The sequence below is a fragment of the Hippocampus bargibanti genome, linkage group LG09, assembly GCF_051943395.1.
Source record: "Hippocampus bargibanti isolate YZ-2025 linkage group LG09, ASM5194339v1, whole genome shotgun sequence".
Taxonomy (NCBI): domain Eukaryota; kingdom Metazoa; phylum Chordata; class Actinopteri; order Syngnathiformes; family Syngnathidae; genus Hippocampus; species Hippocampus bargibanti.
Genome location: NC_142742.1, coordinates 18,007,718 through 18,033,457, shown reverse-complemented (window position 1 = coordinate 18,033,457; position 25,740 = coordinate 18,007,718). Strand labels below are relative to the sequence as shown.

The window sequence follows — 25,740 nt, the reverse complement described above, 5'->3', positions numbered from 1 at the left end:
TATCGATATAACGAGACTTCACTGTAAATAATTTGGGGAGAAAGTGTGACTTGATAGGATCATCAGGTGTAGTGTGTGCTAACACTCACACACTCACAGACACACAAATGTTTTGGGTTGTTTTTTTTTCCCTTCCCTTCCACACACCTCGTGATCGATATGGGATAATTCCTAGACCTAGAGGTACCAGTCGATGACAATTTATATATTGCAAATCCCTGTGTAAAGCTATTAAACTCTTCATAGACAGATACATAGACAGAGTACCCAAATCGATGGATCCCGCCTGCCCATCCCGACCGACCGCCCGCCTGTCCGTCCACCCGTCCATCCATCCAGCCATCTGTCTGTCTATCTGTCTGTCTAGCTAACCATCTAACCTTCTATCTACTTGTTTGTTTGTTTTTTGGGGGTACCATTTTTTTTGCAAAATGTTGACAACACTATTTTTGGGTCTATATTTTAGGAGGTTAATTAATAAATGAATTTATAATTGCCATCATCAGTAAATAGTACAGTTGGCAATACATTATATGTGGAGAATTGGTTAAAAAATAAATAAAAACAGGTTATGTAAAGTAATATCCACCTTTAATGAATAGTATAGAGTGCTCCAGTCGGTGGTGAAAGGACAAAACAACTATACGCACTACCTTTGAGAATACTGTGAATTGATATTAGTATGGTACCCTCAAATACACAGCATTTACTGATAAGAGTCAGATTTTACTTTTTGGACCAGGTAAAAGTAAAGTTTAAGGTACTACAATAAGTCTGAGTGTTACCTTGAGGAATGAAAAAAAAAACACATTACAGCTGCTGTAGCGTTATTTCTGTAAGGATACGGATGGTGCTTTCCATATGATGAATGAGGCGTAAAAGGTTGGTTGTGCATACCAACTTGCAGATCTCGCTCTCCAGGTTCTGAATGCAGTCCAGCTTTCTCTTACGACAGCGCTGAGCAGCGATGCGGTTTTTACTTCGACGCCGAATGTCATGTATGAACTCCAACTGTTCTGAGGTTAGTTTGTGCATCTTGATGAGAATTTGGAAGTCATTGCGTGGCAAGTTGGTGATCTGGCCCACGGGAAAAGGTAGCTTTACCTAAATGCAAAAATAATTTCAGGTTATGACATTTTTGGGCGGTAAAATAACAGTAAAGCCATAATGTAATCACTGCTGTAAAAATGTAATCAGATAAAATGCAATTAGTCAGACAATTTCTACCAAATGAAGCCAGCTGATCAGACGCTTTGTGTGACCTGATGTTGGCTCAGATTACGATGGCATCCACCGAGCCACATAGAGGAGGGCAAGGCAATGTTGTCTAGCATCCACAAGATGATGGTGTGGTTCGATTTAGAGGCTTTTTTTTTCGCCCAAATATAGAATTTGTGAATGACTGGTTTAGTTTCCATCAAAGTTGTTTGGGATTTTAATGCAGTTTATTTAGTTTCCTTTCACTGAGGAAAAGGTAATCCAGGGGAAGAAACTAAAATTATAGGGTTTGGACTTCATAATACAATGCTTCAAATCAGTGTCACTTTCCATTTATAAAGTCAAAGTCAGCTTTATTGTCAAATATGCTAATATGCATGACATACAGCACAGATGAAATTAATGTCCTCTCGGACCCAGCGTGCAAGACATGCAAGGCACTTATAACGTGGCTAAAAAAGACATACAATTGACAACAGACAATACATGTAATTTCTGTATGTAAAGTGAGGTAGTGTCGTATGGAAAGTGAGGCAGTGACGTATGTAAAGTGAGGTAGTGACATATGTAAAGTGAGGAAGTGACGTACATAAAGTGACGTAATGTCGTAATTGCAAAACAAACAACTAGAAAGGGTTGAAGTGAGGTCTTGTCTAATGAGAAATAACAAAAAAAATAGAGTTCAGGATGATCGTACAGCATGTAGCGTGTACTCAGAGTTCGGTGAGTGTGGCAGTGGGAAGGGGCAGGCTGGGCAGGGCTGGGAGGGAGTTGAGTCTCCGGACTGCCTGGTGGCAGAAACTGTCCTTGAGCCTGCTGGTCTTGGCTCGGAGACTCCGCAGTCTCCGACCCGATGGCAGCAGGCTGAAGAGGCTGTGGGAGGGGTGGGTGGGATCGCCAGCGATCCGGATGGCTCTGCGGGTGAGGCGGGTGTTGTAGATGTCCTGAAGGGGGGGGAGAGAGACACCGATGATCTTCTCAGCTGTCCTCACGATGCGCTGCAGAGTCTTACGGCAGGACACGGTGCAGGCGCCGTACCACACAGTGATACAGCTGGTCAGGATGCTCTCTATGGTACCGCGGTAGAAGGAGGTCGTGATGGGGGTCGGGGCTCTAACTCTTTTGAGCTTGCGGAGGAAGTACAGGCGCTGGTGGGCTCTCTTGGCCATTGATGCCGTGTTGTGGCTCCAGGACAGGTCATCGGATATGTGCACTCCCAGGAACTTGGTGCTGCTCACTCTCTCCACTGCAGCACCGTCGATGGTTAGTGGAGCATGCTGGGGGCGCACTCTCCTGAAGTCCACAACAATCTCCTTCGTCTTCTCCACATTCAGACGGAGATTGTTGTCCTTGCACCACGTGGCCAGGCGGCTGACCTCGTCCCTGTAGGCTGTCTCCTCGTCGTTGTTGATGAGGCCCACCACAGTCGTGTCATCCGCAAACTTTATGAAGAGGTTGGAGCTGGGTGATGAAGGTGAGCAGTCGTGCGTGAGCAGAGTGAAGAGGAGGGGGCTCAGCACACACCCCTGGGGGGCCCCTGTGTTCAGCGTGATGGTGCTGGAAGTGTTGTCGCCAACTCTGACTGCCTGTGGTCTCCCCGTCAGGAAGTCCAGCAGCCAGTTGCACAGGGAGGTGCTGACCCCCTATAAACTTGGTAGTAATAATCCTGATTGACTACAAATTAGCAGTCCGTTATTTTCCGCACTACAAGACACACAGACAAGCATTCACTTTCTCAAAAACTGACAGTGCGCTTTATAATCCAATGGACTTCATACACTAAATGTATGGATCAATATTCTTCTTTGTTGGACATATAATTTTAAATGTTCTGGGAACCATTTTGTGACTGCTGCATGGTTGTGAAGGATTTATATTACTAAAGCTGTATTGTATAGCATCCTCTTAGGCGTAGCTCTATCTAGTATTGGCTCCTATTCTGTACACCTCATAATGTGGTGCACTCTATACAATCATACCTTGATTTTCAACTATAATCCGTTCCAGAAACCTGTTCGAAAATTGATTTGTTTGAAAACCGAAACATTTTCTATTATAAACAATAAGTATAATCATCAAACTTTTTTAATCTGTTCCAAGTCTATAAAACAACATTTGAAACAATTTTTAATTATTTTATATCATAACCTCTGCACACACATTGTAATAGAGAAGTTCATGTGTGAAATACTGTAAAAACAAACTGTCATGAAAAACAATATTTTCATTAAAAAAAAAACCTCTCTTTCTCACTCTCTGTTTGTTGAGGGCCGTGTTAGAGCCTAAACACGCTGTCTTTGGCAGTTGGCGAGGGACTCCCGGCACTAGTTGCAAGCCAAGTGCAGGGCACACCAAATTTTCAAAACCATCCTCTTGCTTTGCTTTGCCACGAATTGTATGTTGCTCATACTGTCTCCTGTCAGCTGTTTGCCATTGATGAAAAATAATAAAGGTTTCTCCATTTCTAATATTTGTGGGGTTGTTTCCTTTAGTCTCGATCCTTGAGCCAAATCACTGACTTTATCTTGTCTTTCTTTTATCGGATGCTGCTGATGGTCAATTTCGGCATCTCTTAGCCAACACAGACACATATACAGGTGACTTATATTCGTCACATCTTCGTCGCCGTCAGGAGCGTGCCCCTCCCCTCCTGTCTCCTCCCCCGCTGCTCACCTGTTCCCCATTCCTGTAATTGTGCCTTCTGGCTATAAAAGCCACACCTTCCGTACGGTTGTTGTCGGAGTATTCTAGGAAGTTCCCCGCTACTACCACACCACCAGGTCTGTTCAGTTATCGCCCTCATTGTCACCTCTTTGTTTGTTATTTTTGTGCATGTCTCAGTAAAGACTTTTTATTGGAACTCTGTCTCACCGTGTATTTTGGATCCAACCCTTACCTTCTTCCATCGTCCCTCGAGTCTGTCACTACGCCTCGAGTGGACGTGACATAATACTCCGACCACCTATGAATCCCGCTGGTGGAGACAGATTCATTGCCGCATACGCCCAAGAGGCGGACCGTTCGAGCCAGCTGGCCCAAGCTATCGCGGAAGTCCGCCATATTATGTCCACACTGGCTCAACGATTAAAAGAGGTAGAGAAACGCCTCGCCACCCTCACGGCCCCTTCCTCCCCGCCCGTGGGTAGGCGCGAGCCGCAGCTACCTCACCCCTCATGCTACGCAGGCGAAACCGGGCGCTGCACTCAGTTTTTAATGCAGTGCGCGCTCGTCTTCGAGCAACAACCATACACCTACGTTAGCGATGAGACTAAGGTAGCCTTCATCACCAGCCTGCTCACGGGCCAGGCTGAGACCTGGGTGTTGGCCGTCCGGGAGTCCCGGCCGGAGCTGTGTGCCTCGTACCCGGACTTTGTGGCCGAGCTGCGCCAGGCCTTCCACCATCCAGTGACGGAAGTCGAGGCAGAGGGGCGACTCCTCGACTGCGTCCATGGGTCCCGCTCGGCCGCGGAATACTCAGTCGCCTTCCGCATTCAGGCCGCTGGCAGTGGCTATAACGACCGAGCGCTGAGGGGAGTGTTTCGTCGCGGTTTGAGCGCCGCTCTCAAGGACGAGTTCACCACCCGCGACGCTGGCACCACCCTCAACGATATGATCGACGTTGTCATCGGCCTGGATCACTGTCTTCGGGAGAGGGAGCAGAGCAGCCAGCGGTCCAATGAACCCGGAAGCCGGCCCAGGATGACCACACCCGGCGGCAGCGAGCGAGTGCAGTGCCTGGAGAGGTCCCCCGAACCCATGCAGATGGGAGGGAGAAACGATCGCACCAACCCCGGGGCTCATCGCACCCAAGGCCCCCAGCCAAAGACCTCCAGTTCCTGTAAGTCCCCGTCAAAACGGCGACCGCGGCGACCTCTGGAGGCGAGTTCCACGACACCCGTTACGCGATTGGAGCTGGACGGCGACGTAATTGGCCCTTCCAGCTCCCAAACTGTGCGGGCGCTAGTGGACTCTGGGGCCGATGGGTGCTTCATCAATCCCAGGCTGGCCGACTCTTTGGGCTGCGAACTCGTCGATCTTCCCCCCCGCAAGGAGATTCTCGACCTTGATGGCCGACTTCTGGCCAAGGTCACCCACGTCGCGGCCCCGCTAAAACTGAAGTTAGCGGGTAACCATACTGAACACCGACAATTCTTAGTCATACCCTCCCGTAACGTGCCGTTGGTACTGGGCCTTCCTTGGCTCAGTACCCATGACCCGTCCATTTCCTGGGAGGGCCCCACCATACAGGGCTGGAGCCCCTACTGCTACGCCAACTGCCTGCGGTCTGCGACGGCAGGGCGAGATCCCTCCCACGGTGGCCCGCCCGAGATGATCTGCCTCAAGGGCGTGCCAATCCCTGCCGCTCCACCGACCGTATGACTGCGCCATCGAACTGCAGCCAGGGGCTCCGTTACCGGACTCCAGACTTTATCACATTTCTCAACCGGAACAAGAAGCCCTGAGCACATACCTAGACTCTTCCCTCGCGGCGGGACTCATTCGACCCTCGCGTTCCCCGCTCGGCGCAGGGTTCTTCTTTATCGACAAGAAAGATGGAACCCTGCGTCCGTGCGTTGATTATCGGGGTCTGAACGACATCACCATCCGCAATAAGTACACTCTTCCCCTCATGGATTCAGCCTTTGCGCCGCTCCAATCTGCCACCATCTTCTCTAAACTAGACCTGCGAAATGCTTACCACTTGATTCGCATCAATGAGGGGGACGAGTGGAAAACCGCTTTCAAGACTCCCTTAGGGCATTTTGAATATTTGGTGATGCCGTTCGGACTCACTAACGCTCCCGCCGTATTCCAGAACCTCATTAATAATGTGCTCAGGGACTTTATCAATGTGTTTGTCTTTGTGTATTTAGATGATATCCTCTCGTTTCTCTAAATCTCCAGAACAACACAGGCAGCACGTCCGACGGGTCCTGGCGCGGCTCCTGCAAAACCGGCTCTACGTGAAGGCAGAGAAGTGCGAGTTCCATGTCTGCTCTCTGTCTTTTCTGGGGTTCGTCGTGGAGCAGGGGCAGCTCAGTGCCGACCCCGCCAAAACCAAAGCGGTGGTAGATTGGCCCACCCCGAAGACGCGCAAGCAGCTCCAACGGTTTCTGAGGTTTGCCAATTTCTAACCGCTTTGTTCGCGGTTATATTCAGAAGGCACTCCCCCTCACTAACCTCACATCCACCAAGGTCCCCTTCAGGTGGACACCCGACGGGGAGAGGGCGTTCAACCGCCTCCGCCAAGCCTTTTCCAATCCCCCAGTGCTACGTCATCCCGACCCGGACCTCACATTCACGGTCGAGATCGAAGCATCCGAGTCCGGAGTGGGGGCTGTCCTGTCCCAGCGATCCCCTACCGACCAGAAACTTCACCCATGCGCCTTCTTCTCCCGCCGGCTCAGCCCCGCAGAAGCCAACTACGATGTAGGCAACCAGGAACTGTTGGCGGTCATCCTGGCGCTGCAAGAGTAGACACTGGCGTGAGGGGGCCAAACACCCCTTCACCGTATATACCGACCACAAGAACCTGGCTGCCATCCGGTCGGCCAAGAGACTCAACTCTCGGCAGGCCCGATGGGCACTCTTCCTCACACGATTTAACTTTTCTCTCACCTACTGCCCAGGGTCACAGAATACTAAGCCTGACGCCCTATCTCGCATCCACGAGCCGGCAGAGAAGAAGGAAACAATCGCCAACGTCCTGTCGGCCCAACATATCCTGAGCGCCCTGCGGTGGGAAGTTGAGAGGAAGGTCCACGAAGACCAGGGGAGTAACACCATCCCCAGGGGTTGCCCGGTGGATCGCTTGTTCGCCCCCCCCCCCCCCACGCTACGCACCGAGGTGCTACTCTGGGGACACACCTCCAAAGTAGCCTGTCACCCGGGGGTCAACAGGACGATCCAACTCATCGCCCAGCGGTTCTGGTGGCCGGAGTACAGGAAGGACGTGATGGAGTTCGTGAAGGCGTGCCCGGCCTGCGCTCGTGGGAAGTCCTCCCACCAACCCCCGGCAGGACTCCTCCAGCCACTACCTGTCTCCTACCGACCCTGGTCCCACATCTCCGTCGACTTTGTTACAGGTCTCCCCCCCTCCCGTGGCAAGACGGTCGTCCTTACAGTGGTGGACCGCTTCTCGAAGTCGGCCCACTTCGTCCCGTTAATCAGGTTGCCGTCAGCCATCGAGACGGCTCAACTTCTGGTTAACCACGTCGTCCGTCTGCACGGGATTCCGACGGACATCGTGTCGGACCGGGGGCCACAGTTTGTGTCCAAGGTATAGAAACGTTTCTGTCGGCCCCTAGGGGCGTCAGCGAGCCTGTCGTCTGGGTACCATCCCCAGACCAACGGCCAGACGGAGATGAAGAACCAGGACCTGGAGGCGGCCCTCCGGTGCGTGTGCCTTCACAGTCCTGCGTCGTGGGCCCTCCACTTACCATGGGTGGAGTACGCCCACAATACTCTGGTCTCCACAGCCACAGGTCAGTCCCCGTTCATGTCCGCCTGTGGCTATCAGCCACCTCTGTTCCCCACCGAGGAGGGCCAGGTGGAGGTCCCGTCCATTGAACACCCCCTGAGACAGGTCCCTTCCCTATCGAGGCCATCCTCAGCCCGGTCTCGGTGAGGCTCCGGCTGCCACCCACGATGCGGATCCACACCCGCCCCCCCACCTCCCCCCCGGATGTTGGATGACGGCCCGGTCGGTCTACACCGTGCGGGAGATACTGAACTTCAGGCGCATGGGCAGGGGAGTGCAGTACCTGGTCGACTGGGAGGGCTATGGGCCGGAGGAACGTCAGTGGATCCCCAGGATCCTCGACCCATCGCTCACCCAAGCATTCCATTCGGCTTACCCCTCCAAACCTGGTGGGCCGCTAAGAGGCGTCTGTTGAGGGGGGGGGGGGGGCACTGTCACATCTTCGTCGGCGTCAGGAGCGCGCCCCTCCCCTCCTGTCTCCTCCTCCGCTGCTCCTCTGAAACTGCCCCTCCCTTCCTGGCTCACCTGGCTCACGCACATGTTCCCCATTCCCGTAATTGTGCCTTCTGGCTATAAAAGCCACACCTTCCGTACGGTCGTTGTCGGAGTATTCTAGGAAGTTCCCCGCTACTACCACACCACCAGGTCTGTTCAGTTATCGCCCTCATTGTCACCTCTTTGTTATTTTTTTGCATGTCTCAGTAAAGACTCTTTATTGGAACTCTGTCTCACCGTGTATTTTGGATCCAAAATGTAATTTTGGAACCTTCTTCCGTCGTCCCTCGAGTATGTCACCACCCCTCGAGTGGACGTGACAATATTTTGCGATCAAATCGTTCTTGATTATACACTTTTGCATATATCTCAACCAGTGTCCTTGAGAGCTTGGAAAGGCGCTTGAAATATAATTTATTATTATTATTAGTATTATTATTATTATTATCAACCAGAAATGTCTGCTTTTTTTTTAAATCGTGATGTAACAATACAACCTCGCCTACTCACAGTGGAACGCCACACAAAGATAATGTCAAATTTGCGGAGATCTCTGCCAAATATGTCTGCTTTTTAATGAACATAGAAGTGACGTACATAAAGTGACGTAATGTCGTAATTGCAAAACAAACAACTAGAAAGGGTTGAAGTGAGGTCTTGTCTAATGAGAAATAACAAAAAAAATAGAGTTCAGGATGATCGTACAGCATGTAGCGTGTACTCAGAGTTCGGTGAGTGTGGCAGTGGGAAGGGGCAGGCTGGGCAGGGCTGGGAGGGAGTTGAGTCTCCGGACTGCCTGGTGGCAGAAACTGTCCTTGAGCCTGCTGGTCTTGGCTCGGAGACTCCGCAGTCTCCGACCCGATGGCAGCAGGCTGAAATTGATGCTTGGTAGTAATAATCCTGATTGACTACAAATTAGCAGTCCGTTATTTTCCGCACTACAAGACACACAGACAAGCATTCACTTTCTCAAAAACTGACAGTGCGCTTTATAATCCAATGGACTTCATACACTAAATGTATGGATCAATATTCTTCTTTGTTGGACATATAATTTTAAATGTTCTGGGAACCATTTTGTGACTGCTGCATGGTTGTGAAGGATTTATATTACTAAAGCTGTATTGTATAGCATCCTCTTAGGCGTAGCTCTATCTAGTATTGGCTCCTATTCTGTACACCTCATAATGTGGTGCACTCTATACAATCATACCTTGATTTTCAACTATAATCCGTTCCAGAAACCTGTTCGAAAACTGATTTGTTTGAAAACCGAAACATTTTCTATTATAAACAATAAGTATAATCATCAAACTTTTTTAATCTGTTCCAAGTCTATAAAACAACATTTGAAACATTTTTTAATTATTTTATATCATAACCTCTGCACACACATTGTAATAGAGAAGTTCATGTGTGAAATACTGTAAAAACAAACTGTCATGAAAAACAATATTTTCATTAAAAAAAAACCTCTCTTTCTCACTCTGTGTTTGTTGAGGGCCGTGTTAGCGCCTAAACACGCTGTCTTTGGCAGTTGGCGAGGGACTCCCGGCACTAGTTGCAAGCCAAGTGCAGGGCACACCAAATTTTCAAAACCATCCTCTTGCTTTGCTTTGCCACAAATTGTATGTTGCTCATACTGTCTCCTGTCAGCTGTTTGCCATTGATGAAAAATAATAAATGTTTCTCCATTTCTAATATTTGTGGGGTTGTTTCCTTTAGTCTCGATCCGTGAGCCAAATCACTGACTTTATCTTGTCTTTCTTTTATCGGATGCTGCTGATGGTCAATTTCGGCATCTCTTAGCCAACACAGACACATATACAGGTGACTTATATTCGTCACATCTTCGTCGCCGTCAGGAGCGTGCCCCTCCCCTCCTGTCTCCTCCTCCGCTGCTCACCTGTTCCCCATTCCTGTAATTGTGTCTTCTGGCTATAAAAGCCACACCTTCCGTACGGTTGTTGTCGGAGTATTCTAGGAAGTTCCCCGCGACTACCACACCACCAGGTCTGTTCAGTTATCGCCCTCATTGTCACCTCTTTGTTTGTTATTTTTGTGCATGTCTCAGTAAAGACTTTTTATTGGAACTCTGTCTCACCGTGTATTTTGGATCCAACCCTTACCTTCTTCCATCGTCCCTCGAGTCTGTCACTATGCCTCGAGTGGACGTGACATAATACTCCGACCACCTATGAATCCCGCTGGTGGAGACAGATTCATTGCCGCATTCGCCCAAGAGGCGGACCGTTCGAGCCAGCTGGCCCAATTATGTCCACACTGGCTCAACGATTAAAAGAGGTAGAGAAACGCCTCGCCACCCTCACGGCCCCTTCCTCCCCGCCCGTGGGTAGGCGCGAGCCGCAGCTACCTCACCCCTCATGCTACGCAGACGAAACCGGGCGCTGTGCTCAGTTTTTAATGCAGTGCGCACTCGTCTTCGAGCAACAACCATACGCCTATGTTAGCGATGAGACTAAGGTAGCCTTCATCACCAGCCTGCTCACGGGCCAGGCTGAGACCTGGGTGTTGGCCGTCCGGGAGTCCCGGCCGGAGCTGTATGCCTCGTACCCGGACTTCGTGGCCGAGCTGCACCAGGCCTTCCACCATCCAGTGACGGAAGTCGAGGTAGAGGGGCGACTCCTCGACTGCGTCCATGGGTCCCGCTCGGCCGCGGAATACTCAGTCGCCTTCCGCATTCAGGCCGCTGGCAGTGGCTATAACGACCGAGCGCTGAGGGGAGTGTTTCGTCGCGGTTTGAGCGCCGCTCTCAAGGACGAGTTGACCACCCGCGACGCTGGCACCACCCTCAACGATATGATCGACGTTGTCATCGGCCTGGATCACTGTCTTCGGGAGAGGGAGCAGAGCAGCCAGCGGTCCAATGAACCCGGAAGCCGGCCCAGGACGACCACACCCGGCGGCAGCGAGCGAGTGCGGTGCCTGGAGGGGTCCCCCGAACCCATGCAGATGGGAGGGAGAAACGATCGCACCAACCCCGAGGCTCATCGCACTCAAGGCCCCCAGCCAAAGACCTCCAGTTCCTGTAAGTCCCCGTCAAAACGGCGACCGCGGCGACCTCTGGAGGCGAGTTCCACGACACCCGTTACGCGATTGGAGCTGGACGGCGACGTAATTGGCCCTTCCAGCTCCCAAACTGTGCGGGCGCTAGTGGACTCTGGGGCCGATGGGTGCTTCATCAATCCCAGGCTGGCCGACTCTTTGGGCTGCGAACTCGTCGATCTCCTCTCCCGCAAGGAGATTCTCGACCTTGATGGCCGACTTCTGGCCAAGGTCACCTACGTCGCGGCCCCGCTAAAACTGAAGTTAGCGGGTAACCATACTGAACACAGACAATTCTTAGTCATACCCTCCCGTAACGTGCCGTTGGTACTGGGCCTTCCTTGGCTCAGTACCCATGACCCGTCCATTTCCTGGGAGGGCCCCACCATACAGGGCTGGAGCCCCTACTGCTACGCCAACTGCCTGCGGTCTGCGACGGCAGGGCGAGATCCCTCCCACGGTGGCCCGCCCGAGATGATCTGCCTCAAGGGCGTGCCAATCCCTGCCGCTCCACCGACCGTATGACTGCGCCACTGAACTGCAGCCAGGGGCTCCGTTACCGGACTCCAGACTTTATAACATTTCTCAACCGGAACAAGAAGCCCTGAGCACATACCTAGACTCTTCCCTCGCGGCGGTACTCATTCGACCCTCGCGTTCCCCGCTCGGCGCAGGGTTCTTCTTTATCGACAAGAAAGATGGAACCCTGCGTCCGTGCGTTGATTATCGGGGTCTGAACGACATCACCATCCGCAATAAGTACACTCTTCCCCTCATGGATTCAGCCTTTGCGCCGCTCCAATCTGCCACCATCTTCTCGAAACTAGACCTGCGAAATGCTTACTACTTGATTCGCATCAATGAGGGGGACGAGTGGAAAACCGCTTTCAAGACTCCCTTAGGGCATTTTGAATATTTGGTGATGCCGTTCGGACTCACTAACGCTCCCGCCGTATTCCAGAACCTCATTAATAATGTGCTCAGGGACTTTATCAATGTGTTTGTCTTTGTGTATTTAGATGATATCCTCTCTTTTCTCTAAATCTCCAGAACAACACAGGCAGCACGTCCGACGGGTCCTGGCGCGGCTCCTGCAAAACCGGCTCTACGTGAAGGCAGAGAAGTGCGAGTTCCATGTCTGCTCTCTGTCTTTTCTGGGGTTCGTCGTGGAGCAGGGGCAGCTCAGTGCCGACCCCGCCAAAACCAAAGCGGTGGTAGATTGGCCCACCCCGAAGACGCGCAAGCAGCTCCAACGGTTTCTGAGGTTTGCCAATTTCTAACCGCTTTGTTTGCGGTTATATTCAGAAGGCACTCCCCCTCACTAACCTCACATCCACCAAGGTCCCCTTCAGGTGGACACCCGACGCGGAGGTGGCGTTCAACCGCCTCCGCCAAGCCTTTTCCAATCCCCCAGTGCTACGTCATCCCGACCCGGACCTCACATTCACGGTCGAGGTCGAAGCATCCGAGTCCGGAGTGGGGGCTGTCCTGTCCCAGCGATCCCCTACCGACCAGAAACTTCACCCATGCGCCTTCTTCTCCCGCCGGCTCAGCCCCGCAGAAGCCAACTACGATGTAGGCAACCAGGAACTGTTGGCGGTCATCCTGGCGCTGCAAGAGTAGACACTGGCGTGAGGGGGCCAAACACCCCTTCACCGTATATACCGACCAAAAGAACCTGGCTGCCATCCGGTCGGCCAAGAGACTCAACTCTCGGCAGGCCCGATGGGCACTCTTCCTCACACGATTTAACTTTTCTCTCACCTACTGCCCAGGGTCACAGAATACTAAGCCTGACGCCCTATCTCGCATCCACGAGCCGGCAGAGAAGAAGGAAACAATCGCCAACGTCCTGTCGGCCCAACATATCCTGGGCGCCCTGCGGTGGGAGGTTGAGAGGAAGGTCCACGAAGACCAGGGGAGTAACACCATCCCCAGGGGTTGCCCGGTGGATCGCTTGTTCGTCACCTCCCCCACGCTACGCACCGAGGTGCTACTCTGAGGACACACCTCCAAAGTAGCCTGTCACCCGGGGGTCAACAGGACGATCCAACTCATCGCCCAGCGGTTCTGGTGGCCGGAGTACAGGAAGGACGTGATGGAGTTCGTGAAGGCGTGCCCGGCCTGCGCTCGTGGGAAGTCCTCCCACCAACCCCCGGCAGGACTCCTCCAGCCACTACCTGTCTCCTACCGACCCTGGTCCCACATCTCCGTCGACTTTGTTACAGGTCTCCCCCCCTCCCGTGGCAAGACGGTCGTCCTTACAGTGGTGGACCGCTTCTCGAAGTCGGCCCACTTCGTCCCGTTAATCAGGTTGCCGTCAGCCATCGAGACGGCTCAACTTCTGGTTAACCACGTCGTCCGTCTGCACGGGATTCCGACGGACATCGTGTCGGACCGGGGGCCACAGTTTGTATCCAAGGTATAGAAGGTATAGTTTCTGTCGGCCCCTAGGGGTGTCAGCGAGCCTGTCGTCTGGGTACCATCCCCAGACCAACGGCCAGACGGAGATGAAGAACCAGGACCTGGAGGCGGCCCTCCAGTGCGTGTGCCTTCACAGTCCTGCGTCGTGGGCCCTCCACTTACCATGGGTGGAGTACGCCCACAATACTCTGGTCTCCACAGCCACAGGTCAGTCCCCGTTCATGTCCGCCTGTGGCTATCAGCCACCTCTGTTCCCCACCGAGGAGGGCCAGGTGGAGGTCCCGTCCATTGAACACCCCCTGAGACAGGTCCCTTCCCTATCGAGGCCATCCTCAGCCCGGTCTCGGTGAGGCTCCGGCTGCCCACGATGCGGATCCACGCCCGCCCCCCCACCTCCCCCCCGGATGTTGGACGACGGCCCGGTCTACACCGTGCGGGAGATACTGAACTTCAGGCGCATGGGCAGGGGAGTGCAGTACCTGGTCGACTGGGAGGGCTATGGGCCGGAGGAACGTCAGTGGATCCCCCGTCCCCCAGGATCCTCGACCCATCGCTCACCCAAGCATTCCATTCGGCTTACCCCTCCAAACCTGGTGGGCCGCTAAGAGGCGTCTGTTGAGGGGGGGGCACTGTCACATCTTCGTCGGCGTCAGGAGCGCGCCCCTCCCCTTCTGTCTCCTCCTCCGCTGCTCCTCTGAAACTGCCCCTCCCTTCCTGGCTCACCTGGCTCACGCACATGTTCCCCATTCCCGTAATTGTGCCTTCTGGCTATAAAAGCCACACCTTCCGTACGGTCGTTGTCGGAGTATTCTAGGAAGTTCCCCGCTACTACCACACCACCAGGTCTGTTCAGTTAACGCCCTCATTGTCACCTCTTTGTTATTTTTTTGCATGTCTCAGTAAAGACTCTTTATTGGAACTCTGTCTCACCGTGTATTTTGGATCCAAAATGTAATTTTGGAACCTTCTTCCGTCGTCCCTCGAGTATGTCACCACCCCTCGAGTGGACGTGACAATATTTTGCGATCAAATCGTTCTTGATTATACACTTTTGCATATATCTCAACCAGTGTCCTTGAGAGCTTGGAAAGGCGCTTGAAATATAATTTATTATTATTATTAGTATTATTATTATTATTATTATTATTATCAACCAGAAATGTCTGCTTTTTTTTTAAATCGTGATGTAACAATACAACCTCGCCTACTCACAGTGGAACGCCACACAAAGATAATGTCAAATTTGCAGAGATCTCTGCCAAATATGTCTGCTTTTTAATGAACATATTTATTGAAGAATGCTAATGTGCTGGTCACAATGAGACGCAACACGAGGAAGTGGTGTATAAGGAAGGAGAGAGGAGTCTGGTTGTGCCTAGTTTAGTTGAGAACAAATTTTCGGTTGTTCACTGACGTATAAAAAAACCCAAAGTTTTTGGTCAAAAACAAAATTGGTCCAGAATCGAGAAGTTAAAAAACCGAGGTTTGACTGTATATGTAAACATATTTAAAAAAACAGGCATTTATTGAAGGTGTGACCTCTACTCCAAAGTACGGAAAGTACGGTACGTGGCTCTCTTTGCTTTGCTGCTAATATTTACCTCACACGGACATGCTGTGTCTTAATTTATTGAAAATGTGTTTTGTTTTTGGGCCAATATGGACTCATGGAATTCAGGATGGTCATTTAAACATAAATGTAGTATATGCCACACTGCCACATGACGTCGCGGCAGTGTCTTAAAGCAGGGTTGTTGACGGCAACAAGTTGAGAATGACGCAGTTGTAAATAAATACCTTTCACAGGCAAGTCGTCTCCTCTCGTTCCTCCGACACAACATTGGGTTGGCCATGAGAGGAGATGACTTGCCTGTGAAAGGTATTTATTTACAATTGTGTCATTCTCAACTTGTTGCCGTCAACAACCCTGCTTTACAACACTGCCATGAAGTCATGTAGCAGTGTGGCATATACTATATTTACCCCCGCCCGTGGCAGTGTGGCATATACGACAATAAAGGTTGTCTCACTCCTGAAAAATACCTTCCCCTCCACTTCCGATATTATGGATACTGTATGTACCTATCCCTGGATATGTTTGTTAGTCGTGACAGCAATACCATGTACACCTTTGTCTAGCCGGTTTTGTTTTTTAACTTGTCTCGTTGGTTTTGTCAGTATTGTTATTTACTTTCAGAATCAGAATTATAATCATCTTTATTGGCCAAGTATGGAGAACACACAAGAAAGTTGTCTTCGGTAGTAACATCACAAACAAGTAATTTGTGAGACATGAGAAATAAGTATGAAAGAGCATTCCATAATGTCAGTGGTTCCTCTCAGTAACAACTGTGAGACAACGTGCAAAGTATCAAGCAGAGGTAATGTGATCAGTGGTACAATAAAATTTGATAACAGTTGGACAGTTGGTGCAATCATTGAACTAATTTAGAGTGATCAGTCTCTGTATTTGTAGTACAAGTGTGCAATTATGCAAATGTCTTTGAGCGCCTCAAAGTGTCTGGTGTTGGACATTACCGTTTATACAGTAGATCAGTGACAGTAGTTCAAGTGAGTGAGCTGGAGCGACAATGACTATCACGGGATGCCGTTCCGTACGTTTGTGCAAAATTGCAAAGAGGCACTATACAGTTATATTTGGGTTACTGATTACAGTTCATGGCTAGGGGGAAGAAGCTGTTTTAATCTCTGCTGGATTTGGTGCGCATGGATCTGTAGTGCCTAAATGAGGGGAGTAGCTGGAAAAGTTGGTGGGTATGGTGCGGAGTGTTCAGTAGGATTTTCCATGCTCTTGTCTTGATTATTACACTGTACTAGTCCTCAAGAGTGGCGGTGCCAATGATTTTTTTCAGCCATCCTAACTTTCCGCTGAAGTCGTATTTTGTCCATTTTTGTGGTGGCCCCAATTCATTCACACCGGATTCATTTGATGACTGCTGTGTAGAATTGTTGTAGCACCTCCTGTGGCAGGCCATGCTTCTTCAGCAGCCTCAGGAAGTACATCCTTTTTTCGACCTTCCTCAGGATGGAGTTGGTGTTGACCTCCCACCTGTCCTGGGACACTGTGATTCCCAGGAACTTGAAGGCTTCAACAGATGACACCGAGCAGTTAGATAGTGTAAGGGGCAGCTGTGGTGATGGATGTTTCCTGAAGTACACGATCGTCTCACCGTCTTGAGCGTGTTCAGCTCTAGGTTGTGTTGGCTGCACCAGAGCTCCAACTGCTCCACTTGTTATTAGTATACGCACTTGTCATAGTCTTTGATGAGGCAGATGACCGTGGTGTCGTCTGCCGAATTTATGAGTTTGACGGCTGGGTGTGTTTAGGTGCAATCATTCATATAGAGTACATGTGTCAAATCTGGCCCGTCACATCATTTTATTCGGCCAGTGAAAGCAAATAAAACTTCCCAGGTCTGATCCAAAATTTGAAATTGTCATATGTAAACCACAATAACACTCATTATTTTTACTTCAAATTTGAAAACTTCATTTTTTCCTTTCGGGTTTTCCCTTCAGGGGTTGCCACAGCGAATTAGTGTCCTCCATCTAACCCGGTTTTGTGGATCCTCTTCTCTGACACCAGCTACCTTCATGTCCTCTTTGACAACATCCATAAAGCTCCTCTTTGGTCTTCCTCTCGGTCTTCTGCCTAGCAGTTCAAGGCTCAGCATCATTCCCTCGATAGAGTCGTCACCCCTCCCCTGGACATGTCCAAACCATTTCGGTCTGGCCTCACTGACTTTGTCTCCAAAGCCTCAAATATGGGTTGTCCCTCTGATATATTCATTCCTGATCCTATCCAACCAGGTCACTCCCAAAGAAAACCTCAACATCTTCATCTCTGCTACCTCCAGCTTTGCATCCTGTCTTTTCTTCAGTGGTACTGTCTCCAGTCCAAACATCATGGCTGGTCTCATCAGTTGTATACACCTTTCCTTTCATCCAAGCTGAAACCTTTCTCTCACACATCACACCTGACATTTTCTCCAGCCGTTCCAGCCTGCATGGGCATGCTTCTTCACCTCTTTTCCACACTCTCCTCTGCTCGGGACAGTTGACCCCAAGGTCTTAAAATCCTCCACCTTCTTTATCTCTTCTCCCTGTAGCATCACTCTTGCACTTTCATTGACACATATATTGCTTGCTGCGACTGATCTTCATTCCTCTCCCTTCCACGGCAAACCTCCACCTCTCTGGTTTCTCCCCCACATGTACCCTGCTCTTGCTACAGATCACAATGTCATCTGCAAACATCAAGGAGATTCTTGTCTAACATTGTCTGTCAGCCTGTCCATCACCATTGCGAATAAGAAGGGCCTCAGAGCTGACCCTTGGTGGAGTGCCACCTCCACCTTGATTTCCTCCATCACAACGGCAGCACACCTCACGACTGTCTTACAGTCATGATACGTCTTGTACCACTCCGACATACTTTTCTGTCACTCCAGACTTCCTCATACAATACCACAGCTCTTCTCTGGGCACCCTGTCAGATGCTTTCTCCAGATTTACAAAGACACAATGCAATTCCTTCTGACCTTCACTGTACTTCTCTTTCAGCATTCTTAAAGCAAACACTGCATCTGCCGTACTCTTTTTTGGCATGAAGCCATACTGCTGCTCACAAATGTTCACTTCACTACTGGCGCCTGTTTGAAAACTAGTAATTCATAATTTGTTGTGCACTCTATATGTAATATGTGGAGGGGATTAAAAATGCTAATGGCTTCCCCAAATTCATAATGGCCCTCAAAAGGAAACTGTAACTACAATGCGGCCCGTGGTAAAAAAAATGAGTTTGACACCCTTGATGTAGAGCAGTGGAGCGAGGACGCATTCCTGTGGGCCTCCAGAGCTAGTGGTGCATGTTGATGTTGATGTTGTAGCCAGCCTCACCTGTTGTTTCCATCCCGTCAGGAAGCTGAGGCTTAACTGGCAGATCATTGGGTACACACCGATCTGGATAAGTTTTGGGGTGAAGAGTTCCAGGATGATGATGTTGAACGCAGAGCTGAAATCTTCAAACAGGATCCTGTCTTGTCAAAGTGCTCAAGGATGACTGCATCCTCCACAGACCTGTTTGTCTGGTAGGCAAACTGAAGAGGATTCAAGAGGTGTCCGGTGATGTTGTTTTGGTGGTTCAGCACAAGGCAATCAAAGGATTTGATGTCACATACGACCCCGGATGGCAGAGTAACAGGCCTTTTGTCATTCAATTCTTATGTTGCCGGTTTCTTGGGAACTGAGATGATGGTAGACAGTTTGAAGCAGGATGGAACCTCACACTGCTACAGGGATATGTTGAATATTTGTGTGAAGACCGAAGACAGCTGGTCAGCGCTTGCTTTCAGGCAGGAGGGTCTTCTGCTGCTTGAAGAGCCGTCTCACTTCCAGTTTGTGGATGTGTCGGGCAGAGAATGGGGGTTGGGGCGTAGATACAGTAGTTTCTGGTAGTGGTGGGCAGATGTGGGAAATGGGGGTGTCTTTTTCGAATCTGCAAAAAAAATCTGTTCAGCTCATCAGCCAGACCCTTATTGTTCACTGCTTGGGGGATATCGATTGATACTGGGGGGATATTGATTGACTGCTTTCAGGTCATTCCACATAGATGCAGACCTGTTTTGTAAGCCTCTCCACATAGCCTCTCTTTGCCCAGCTAATTTCTTTTGTCAGTTTGTTTCTGGCGTGTTTGTACAGTACTCGATCTCCAAAATACGGCCTCTTCCTGTTTTCTAAGCTGCCCGTGTTTGCGAATGAACCATGGCTTATTATTGTTGAAGGAGTAGAAGGACTTTGTTGGTACACACATGTTCTCGCAGAAACTAATGTATGATGTTGCAGTGACTGTGTATTCATCCAGTGTGCTCATATAAGTTTCAAAGACGCTCCAATCAGTGCAGTCTGAGCGTTCTTGTCGAGCTTACTTTGATTTCGGTCCATTTTCTCGACTTAACAACCGCTTTAACACACTTTAGTTTCTGTCTGTATGTAGGAATTAAGTGAAGACCCAGTGCTGCATGGTCAACTCATCGGTATGCACCTTTTTCTTCTCAGAGCATTCCATGTTTTTTTCCTTCTCAAACAGTGAAGAGCACAACAACGGAAAAGGGGTAAAATGTTAATGCAATCTGTAGTGCTTGACTTTTACTATCTTTCCCAATGTATGGTTCTACAACTAGCTGGATGTGTCTCAACAGCCACACAATAAGCTTGAGATGACAGAGTAGTAGATGGCCATTAATCCACTGAACAGCCAACCGCAAATTATTTATTTGATTCAAGAGCGGATCACTTTCCATTTGTGACACTATGTTTTATAAGCTAGAACTGGGCCAGGGTTTGCTGAATATAAATGCATGTTCAAAGCATTCAATCCACCAATTCATCAATTTTCTTAATCACATATCCTGCCAGAAACTGAAAACATGGAACACGTGTCTTGCCAGTGGCCCCTCAGCTTCCTGACAGGACGGACATGCCAGTGGACCCTCAGCTTCCTGACAGGACGGACACAACAGGTCAGACTGGGAAATATATCATCCACAACACGAACCACGAGCACTGGAGCCCCGCAGGGATGCGTCCTCTCTCCATTGCTCTTCTCTCTCTACACGAACGACTGCACCTCAACGCACCCAGCTGTCAAATTCATAAAGTTCGCAGACGACACCACGGTCATCGGTCTCATCAAAGACGGCGACGAGTCTGCGTACCGACAACAAGTGGAGCAGCTGGAGCTCTGGTGCAGCCGTCACAACCTGGAGCTGAACACGCTCAAGACAGTTGAGATGATCGTGGACTTCAGGAAACATCCATCACCACAGCTACCCCTCACACTATCCAACTGCCTGGTGTCAACCGTTGAGACCTTCAAGTTCCTGGGAATCACAGTCTCCCAGGACATGAAGTGGGAGGTCAACACCAAATCTATCCTGAAAAAGGCCCAACAGAGAATGTACTTCCTGAGGCTGCTAAAGAAGCATGGCCTGCCACAGGAGGTGCTGCAACATTTGTACACGGCTGTCATCGAATCCATCCTGTGTTCTTCCATCACCGTTTGGTTCGGGGCCGCCACAAAAATGGACAAAATCCGACTTCAACGGACAGTTAGGACGGCGGAAAAAATCATTGGCACCGCCCTACCCACTCTCGAGGACTTGCACACTGCAAGAATCCAAACTAGGGCACGGAAAATCGTACTGGACCCTCCGCACCCTGCCCACCACCTTTTCCAGCTACTCCCCTCAGGCAGGCGCTACCGATCCATGCGCACCAAATCCAGCAGACATTTAAACAGCTTCTTCCCCCAAGCCATTAACTCTTTGAACTCTTTCAACAGTAGCCAAAATGGAACTGTATAGTGCCACTTAGCAGTTTTTTTTTTTTTTTTTTTTGACGACGATACTAGTGCAGCGTGTTCTACCGGAAACAAATTCCTTGTGTGTTCTACATACATGGCAATAAAGATGATTCTGATTCTGATTTAAAAATGTACTCCCAATAAATCCTACTTGGATAAATATTAAAGATCACTGATTTTGAGGTAATTTTGAATACAGCAAACAGAGAAAACACTTAATCCTGAGAGTTTTGATTGCTTACTTTGATCAGACAAGATGATTGCTTGACTCACAGTCAAGCAATCATAATACAGTAAAGTCTCGTTATATCGATATCGGATATATCGATAGTCCCAGTTATATCGATACTATTTCTATGCACGCACGGAGAAAATTACATGCAAACAGGGTCGGATATATCGATAGTCCCGGTTATATCGATATTTTTTTGGACTCCCTTGAATATCGATATAACGAGACTTTACTGTAATATACTAATACATTTCATTTACAAGCGCCTTTCAGAACACCCAAGGACACTTTTCAATTAAAAGAACAATACACAGAACAATAACACCATAAATAAATGATAAATAATAAAAGAGCTGATTAAACTAAACTGTGAATGCAATTTTAAACAGATGGGTTTCGAGGTAGGATTCGAAAGTGGGAAGAGAGTCAATATTACGGATTTTGGGTGGAAGTGAGTTCCAGAGTGAAAGCTCTGCACCCTATCGTGGTGAGATGGGCAGAGGGCACACAGAGGTGGAGGGTGGATAAGGATCTGAGGGACGGAGAGGGAACAGAAATTTCTACTAAAGGACACAAATGGCCCACCTTTCAATTGAGGTTCTAAGCAGCTCCTTTGGTGCATGTTCAATTCATGAGACAACCAGGTCAGGGCACACAATTGGGACAGGCAAACACAAACACACACAAAGAAAGCGAGCTGCTTTTCATCACAGACTCCTCGTCAGGAGGATGTTTCTATGTGAACATTGGATCGCAGGTCAGCTTGGTTGATTGACGCTATCTCCTTCGCCACTTTTCCGTGTGAGGCTAGGGGGCTCGGACCATTAACGCACACAAATTATTTAGCGTCAGGTAACGTTTATCAATGTCTGCTGACCGATTTTCCGTCGCTAACAACTCCCGTCTTTTCCAATGCCGATACGAAGCACGGGGTGGAGGAATTCATCCGCACACTCGGCCCGCCAGTTTTTGCTCGTGCTTGTTGCCCCGCGCGGCAAAATTGTCAAGTTCGCAACAATCCAACAGCCTGTGGGCCTCACTATTACATATGGTGCCTAAAAGTGACAGTTAATGGCGGCCTTGCAGTGATTTCAGTCGACTTAACAATATAACCACGTATGACTGCTACCCCATTCTGCATATCCAACATTTTTTCTGCGTGTTTTCCACTATCTTTTGGATTGGATTGGATTGGATTGGATTTGCCTTTATTAGTCTCACAGTGGAGAAATTTACATTTCACAGCAGCAAAGTGATGAAAGGAATGAAAGTAGAAAAACAAAATACATGATTGGTTGATGGTTTTCTGAAGTGGATTTAGTCTGTGGTTATCGCCAGGTGCCTGTACAGGCGGAAGATGTGCCTAAAACTGCGGTGATAACCCCTTCGGGTTATTGAATTCCTTCGCATGCCTTTTAGACTGAAGGGGGGGGGCGGCACAGACTTTTCAAAGACTGATGGACTCCATATTACGTGGCCACGATCTTGTGTTCACCTAACTCGATGACATTCTAGTGGCCAGTCCTTCACCAGAGTAACACCTGTACCACTTAACGATGGTTTTCAAGCGTCTGAATTCACACGCTCTTATCATTAACCCTGTAAAATACCAATTTGGTCTGTCCGACATGCCCTTATCATTAACCCTGCAAAATACCAATTTGGTCTGTCCGAGATCAATTTCTTGGGGCACCATATTTCTGCAAAGGGTGCCATCCCCTTTCCCGCCTAAATGTAGGCAGTGGTGGATTTCCCCCGCCCAGCCACAGTTAAGGCTCTGCAGGAGTTTTTAGGCATCGTTAGTTTTTAAAAACGGTTCCATCCTCGCGCAGCTCACCTCCTGAAACCCCTCTAGGGCGCCTTGAAAAGAAGGAGGCTAATGATCCCGTCGAGTGGTCTCTGCAATGGGCACAGGCTTTTCAACAAACTAAAGACGCACTCGTGAGTGCAGCTCTTCTGGTCCAAATGATCACAACCGCATAAGTATGTTTGACTCCCAATATGTCTGATATTGCTGTGTGGGCAGTCGTTGAGCAGCCGGTGGAGAACATATGGCAGCCCTGTGTATTTTTCAGTGGGAAGTTGCAGAGTTGTCGAAAGTACACTTACATTCGCTATGTCAAAGGTGCCTGAACCGTGGTCGGCCCGACAGCAATGGCACTTAGCGGTCATTTCTTAGTTCACAACGGACATTCAGCATGTGGCTGTAAAATGCAACCTGTGGCTGACTGTCACGCGCAATCGTATGTCTGGCCCAGCTCCCGTTTTTTTTTTTTTTTTTTTTTTTTTTTTTTTTTTTTTTTTTTTTCAGAAATGGCCGCTGCCCAATCTGAGAATCCGGATATCCACAAACTCAAGAGAGCAGGTGCGGTGGTGCCAACGTGCAAAGACTTACAGACCCTAATCGGCGATGTGTCCCGTAATTCCACTGGAATGGCGTTGACAATTTTTTAATTCAATTAATTCCTTCTCACATCCTGGCATTCGGGTGTCAGTCAGGCTGCTTGGGGCCAAGTTTGTCTGGCCCGGTTTACGAAGGGACGTCAGGAGGGGGCCCCTTCCTCCTTCACAGGGTTGCACACATCTACTCACTATGGTCGATCGGACCACTAGATGGCCGGAAGCATTTTCACTGTCTTCCTTGACCTTGGCAGATTTCGCCTGCACGTTTCTGTTGTCCTGGGTTGTGTGTTTCGGCATGCCATCTGTTATCACCTCAGACAGGGGCCCCCAGTTTGTGTCCGAGCTTGGGTGTGCAGGTACACCGCACTATGGCCAAACCACCAAAAGGCTAATGGGTTGTGCGAATGTTTTCACTGGTCGCTTAAAGCTGCGCAATAGGCCGGGCTATCAAATGGTAACTGAGTCGACCGTCTTCCGTGGGTCTGGCCTGGGCTATGTTAGCCTCTGAAGGAAGACTATAACGCCGCTCCCGCAGAGTTAATGGTCGGTTAGCCACTCTGCGTTCCCGGTGAATTTTTGCCTGACGTTTCAGGTGCACCTTCTTTCTCCTTTTCGTCAGAAGAGCCGCTGACTCCCGTACTGGTTCACCATTGTGTTTATAAAGTGTTTGTACCGCCTGCATTTGGGTCAGCCCAGTTTGTTTTTGAACATCATGATGCCCACCCCTCCCCCCTCCAGCCACCGTATGATGGCCTGATTAGAGTCCTTGAACACGGCGAAAATAGTTTTGTGCTCGATATGGGCGAAGGGAGTGCATTTTGTGAGATATGCTCAAACCAGCTCATTTGGTTGCAGGTGAGGACCTTTTGCCAGCGCAGGTCCCACCCCGCGGACACCCTCCGAAACCTCCAGCCTCACTTCAGTATTGCAGGGTTGAGTGTCATTCCCTACTCGTGTCTCGCCTGGGCCACCTGTGACAAAGTTCACCTGCGCCACCGAAAGAGGGACTGCGTAGTCGTTGTGGCAGGCTGGTAAAGCTCCCTGAGAAGTTTTCATTTTGATTGTCCTTCTGGGTGTTCAAGGGGGGCTGTATGGTGGGCATTAGCAGCAGGCATACAGCAGGGGATATATTGAAGTTAAATATGTTTTGGTGCACTTCCCGATGCTTGTTCAGATCCACTTTTTAGCAGTGCAAAATAAAGACGTGCCTCCAGTCAGTTGTGCGCGCTTCTTTTTGATTGCTACTATATACTGTGTGTGTATATATATCTGCCACTGTGATGGTAACTGGGTTCTATTCAGGAACGTTGCTGTGCTCCGCTTTCAGAGTCACCAGTCATTGTGCACTGCTGTTATGTGTACTGACCATATGCCTATCCATATCTTTCAGTTTCCAGCCTTTCAGGGTCTGCTCTGAAGTTGATCCCTGCCGCTGAGCGTACACTTTCTTTCATTCTTTTTTGTGTATCTCCTTAGGCAACTGGACAAGGCATTTTTTGGGCAGTTTTCAGTGCATGGTTATCTGGGTGTACCTTTTGGGTTTTGGTCTTTTATTCACAACTCTTTGGGCCTCCATCAATTGACTCACGTCAATCCGAGCCGCATTGTTCTTAGCCTCCAACCGTCTTTTCCATGGTGGTTAACATATCTGATGGATCTTATGGTTGCTCTTATAGTCAAGCATCTCAAGGATCACTGATGCTGAAGTGTATATCAGCTGATTATTTATTGCCCGGGTCTTGGTCTTGCCATTGTGCTGGCTTCTTAGATCTTGCCTCTCCCACTTAGTGCTTCATTCAGTTTTATGAGACTTTCAGGTGGTCCTTCACATAGACGTTAAAAGAAATAAAATAAAAATCAAATCATGTCTTGTATATGTAAAAAGTCATACTTTTGTTTTTCACCAATGAAGGGTTCAGTGAATGTGCATATGAAATTGTGGGGTTCGGTGCCTCTCACAGTTGAAGAACCAGTGTTCTGGACTGATTCTTCCACATTGGAAAGTATGCTATTGAACCAAAAAACGCCCTATATAAA

At 49.3% G+C, this 25,740-nt stretch overlaps 1 protein-coding gene across 1 annotated transcript in view; it reads right to left on the bottom strand.

Annotated features, from left to right (window-relative positions):
* The window catches only part of LOC148893876 (transcription regulator protein BACH2-like), a 40,682-nt gene that overhangs the window by 8,491 nt on the left and 6,451 nt on the right, over nucleotides 1–25,740 (bottom strand). Inside the window, exon 4 of the mRNA XM_089004007.1 lies at nucleotides 898–1,104. Coding sequence (XP_088860133.1) covers nucleotides 898–1,104 — 207 coding nt within the window. The remainder of the gene's footprint in view (nucleotides 1–897; nucleotides 1,105–25,740) is intronic.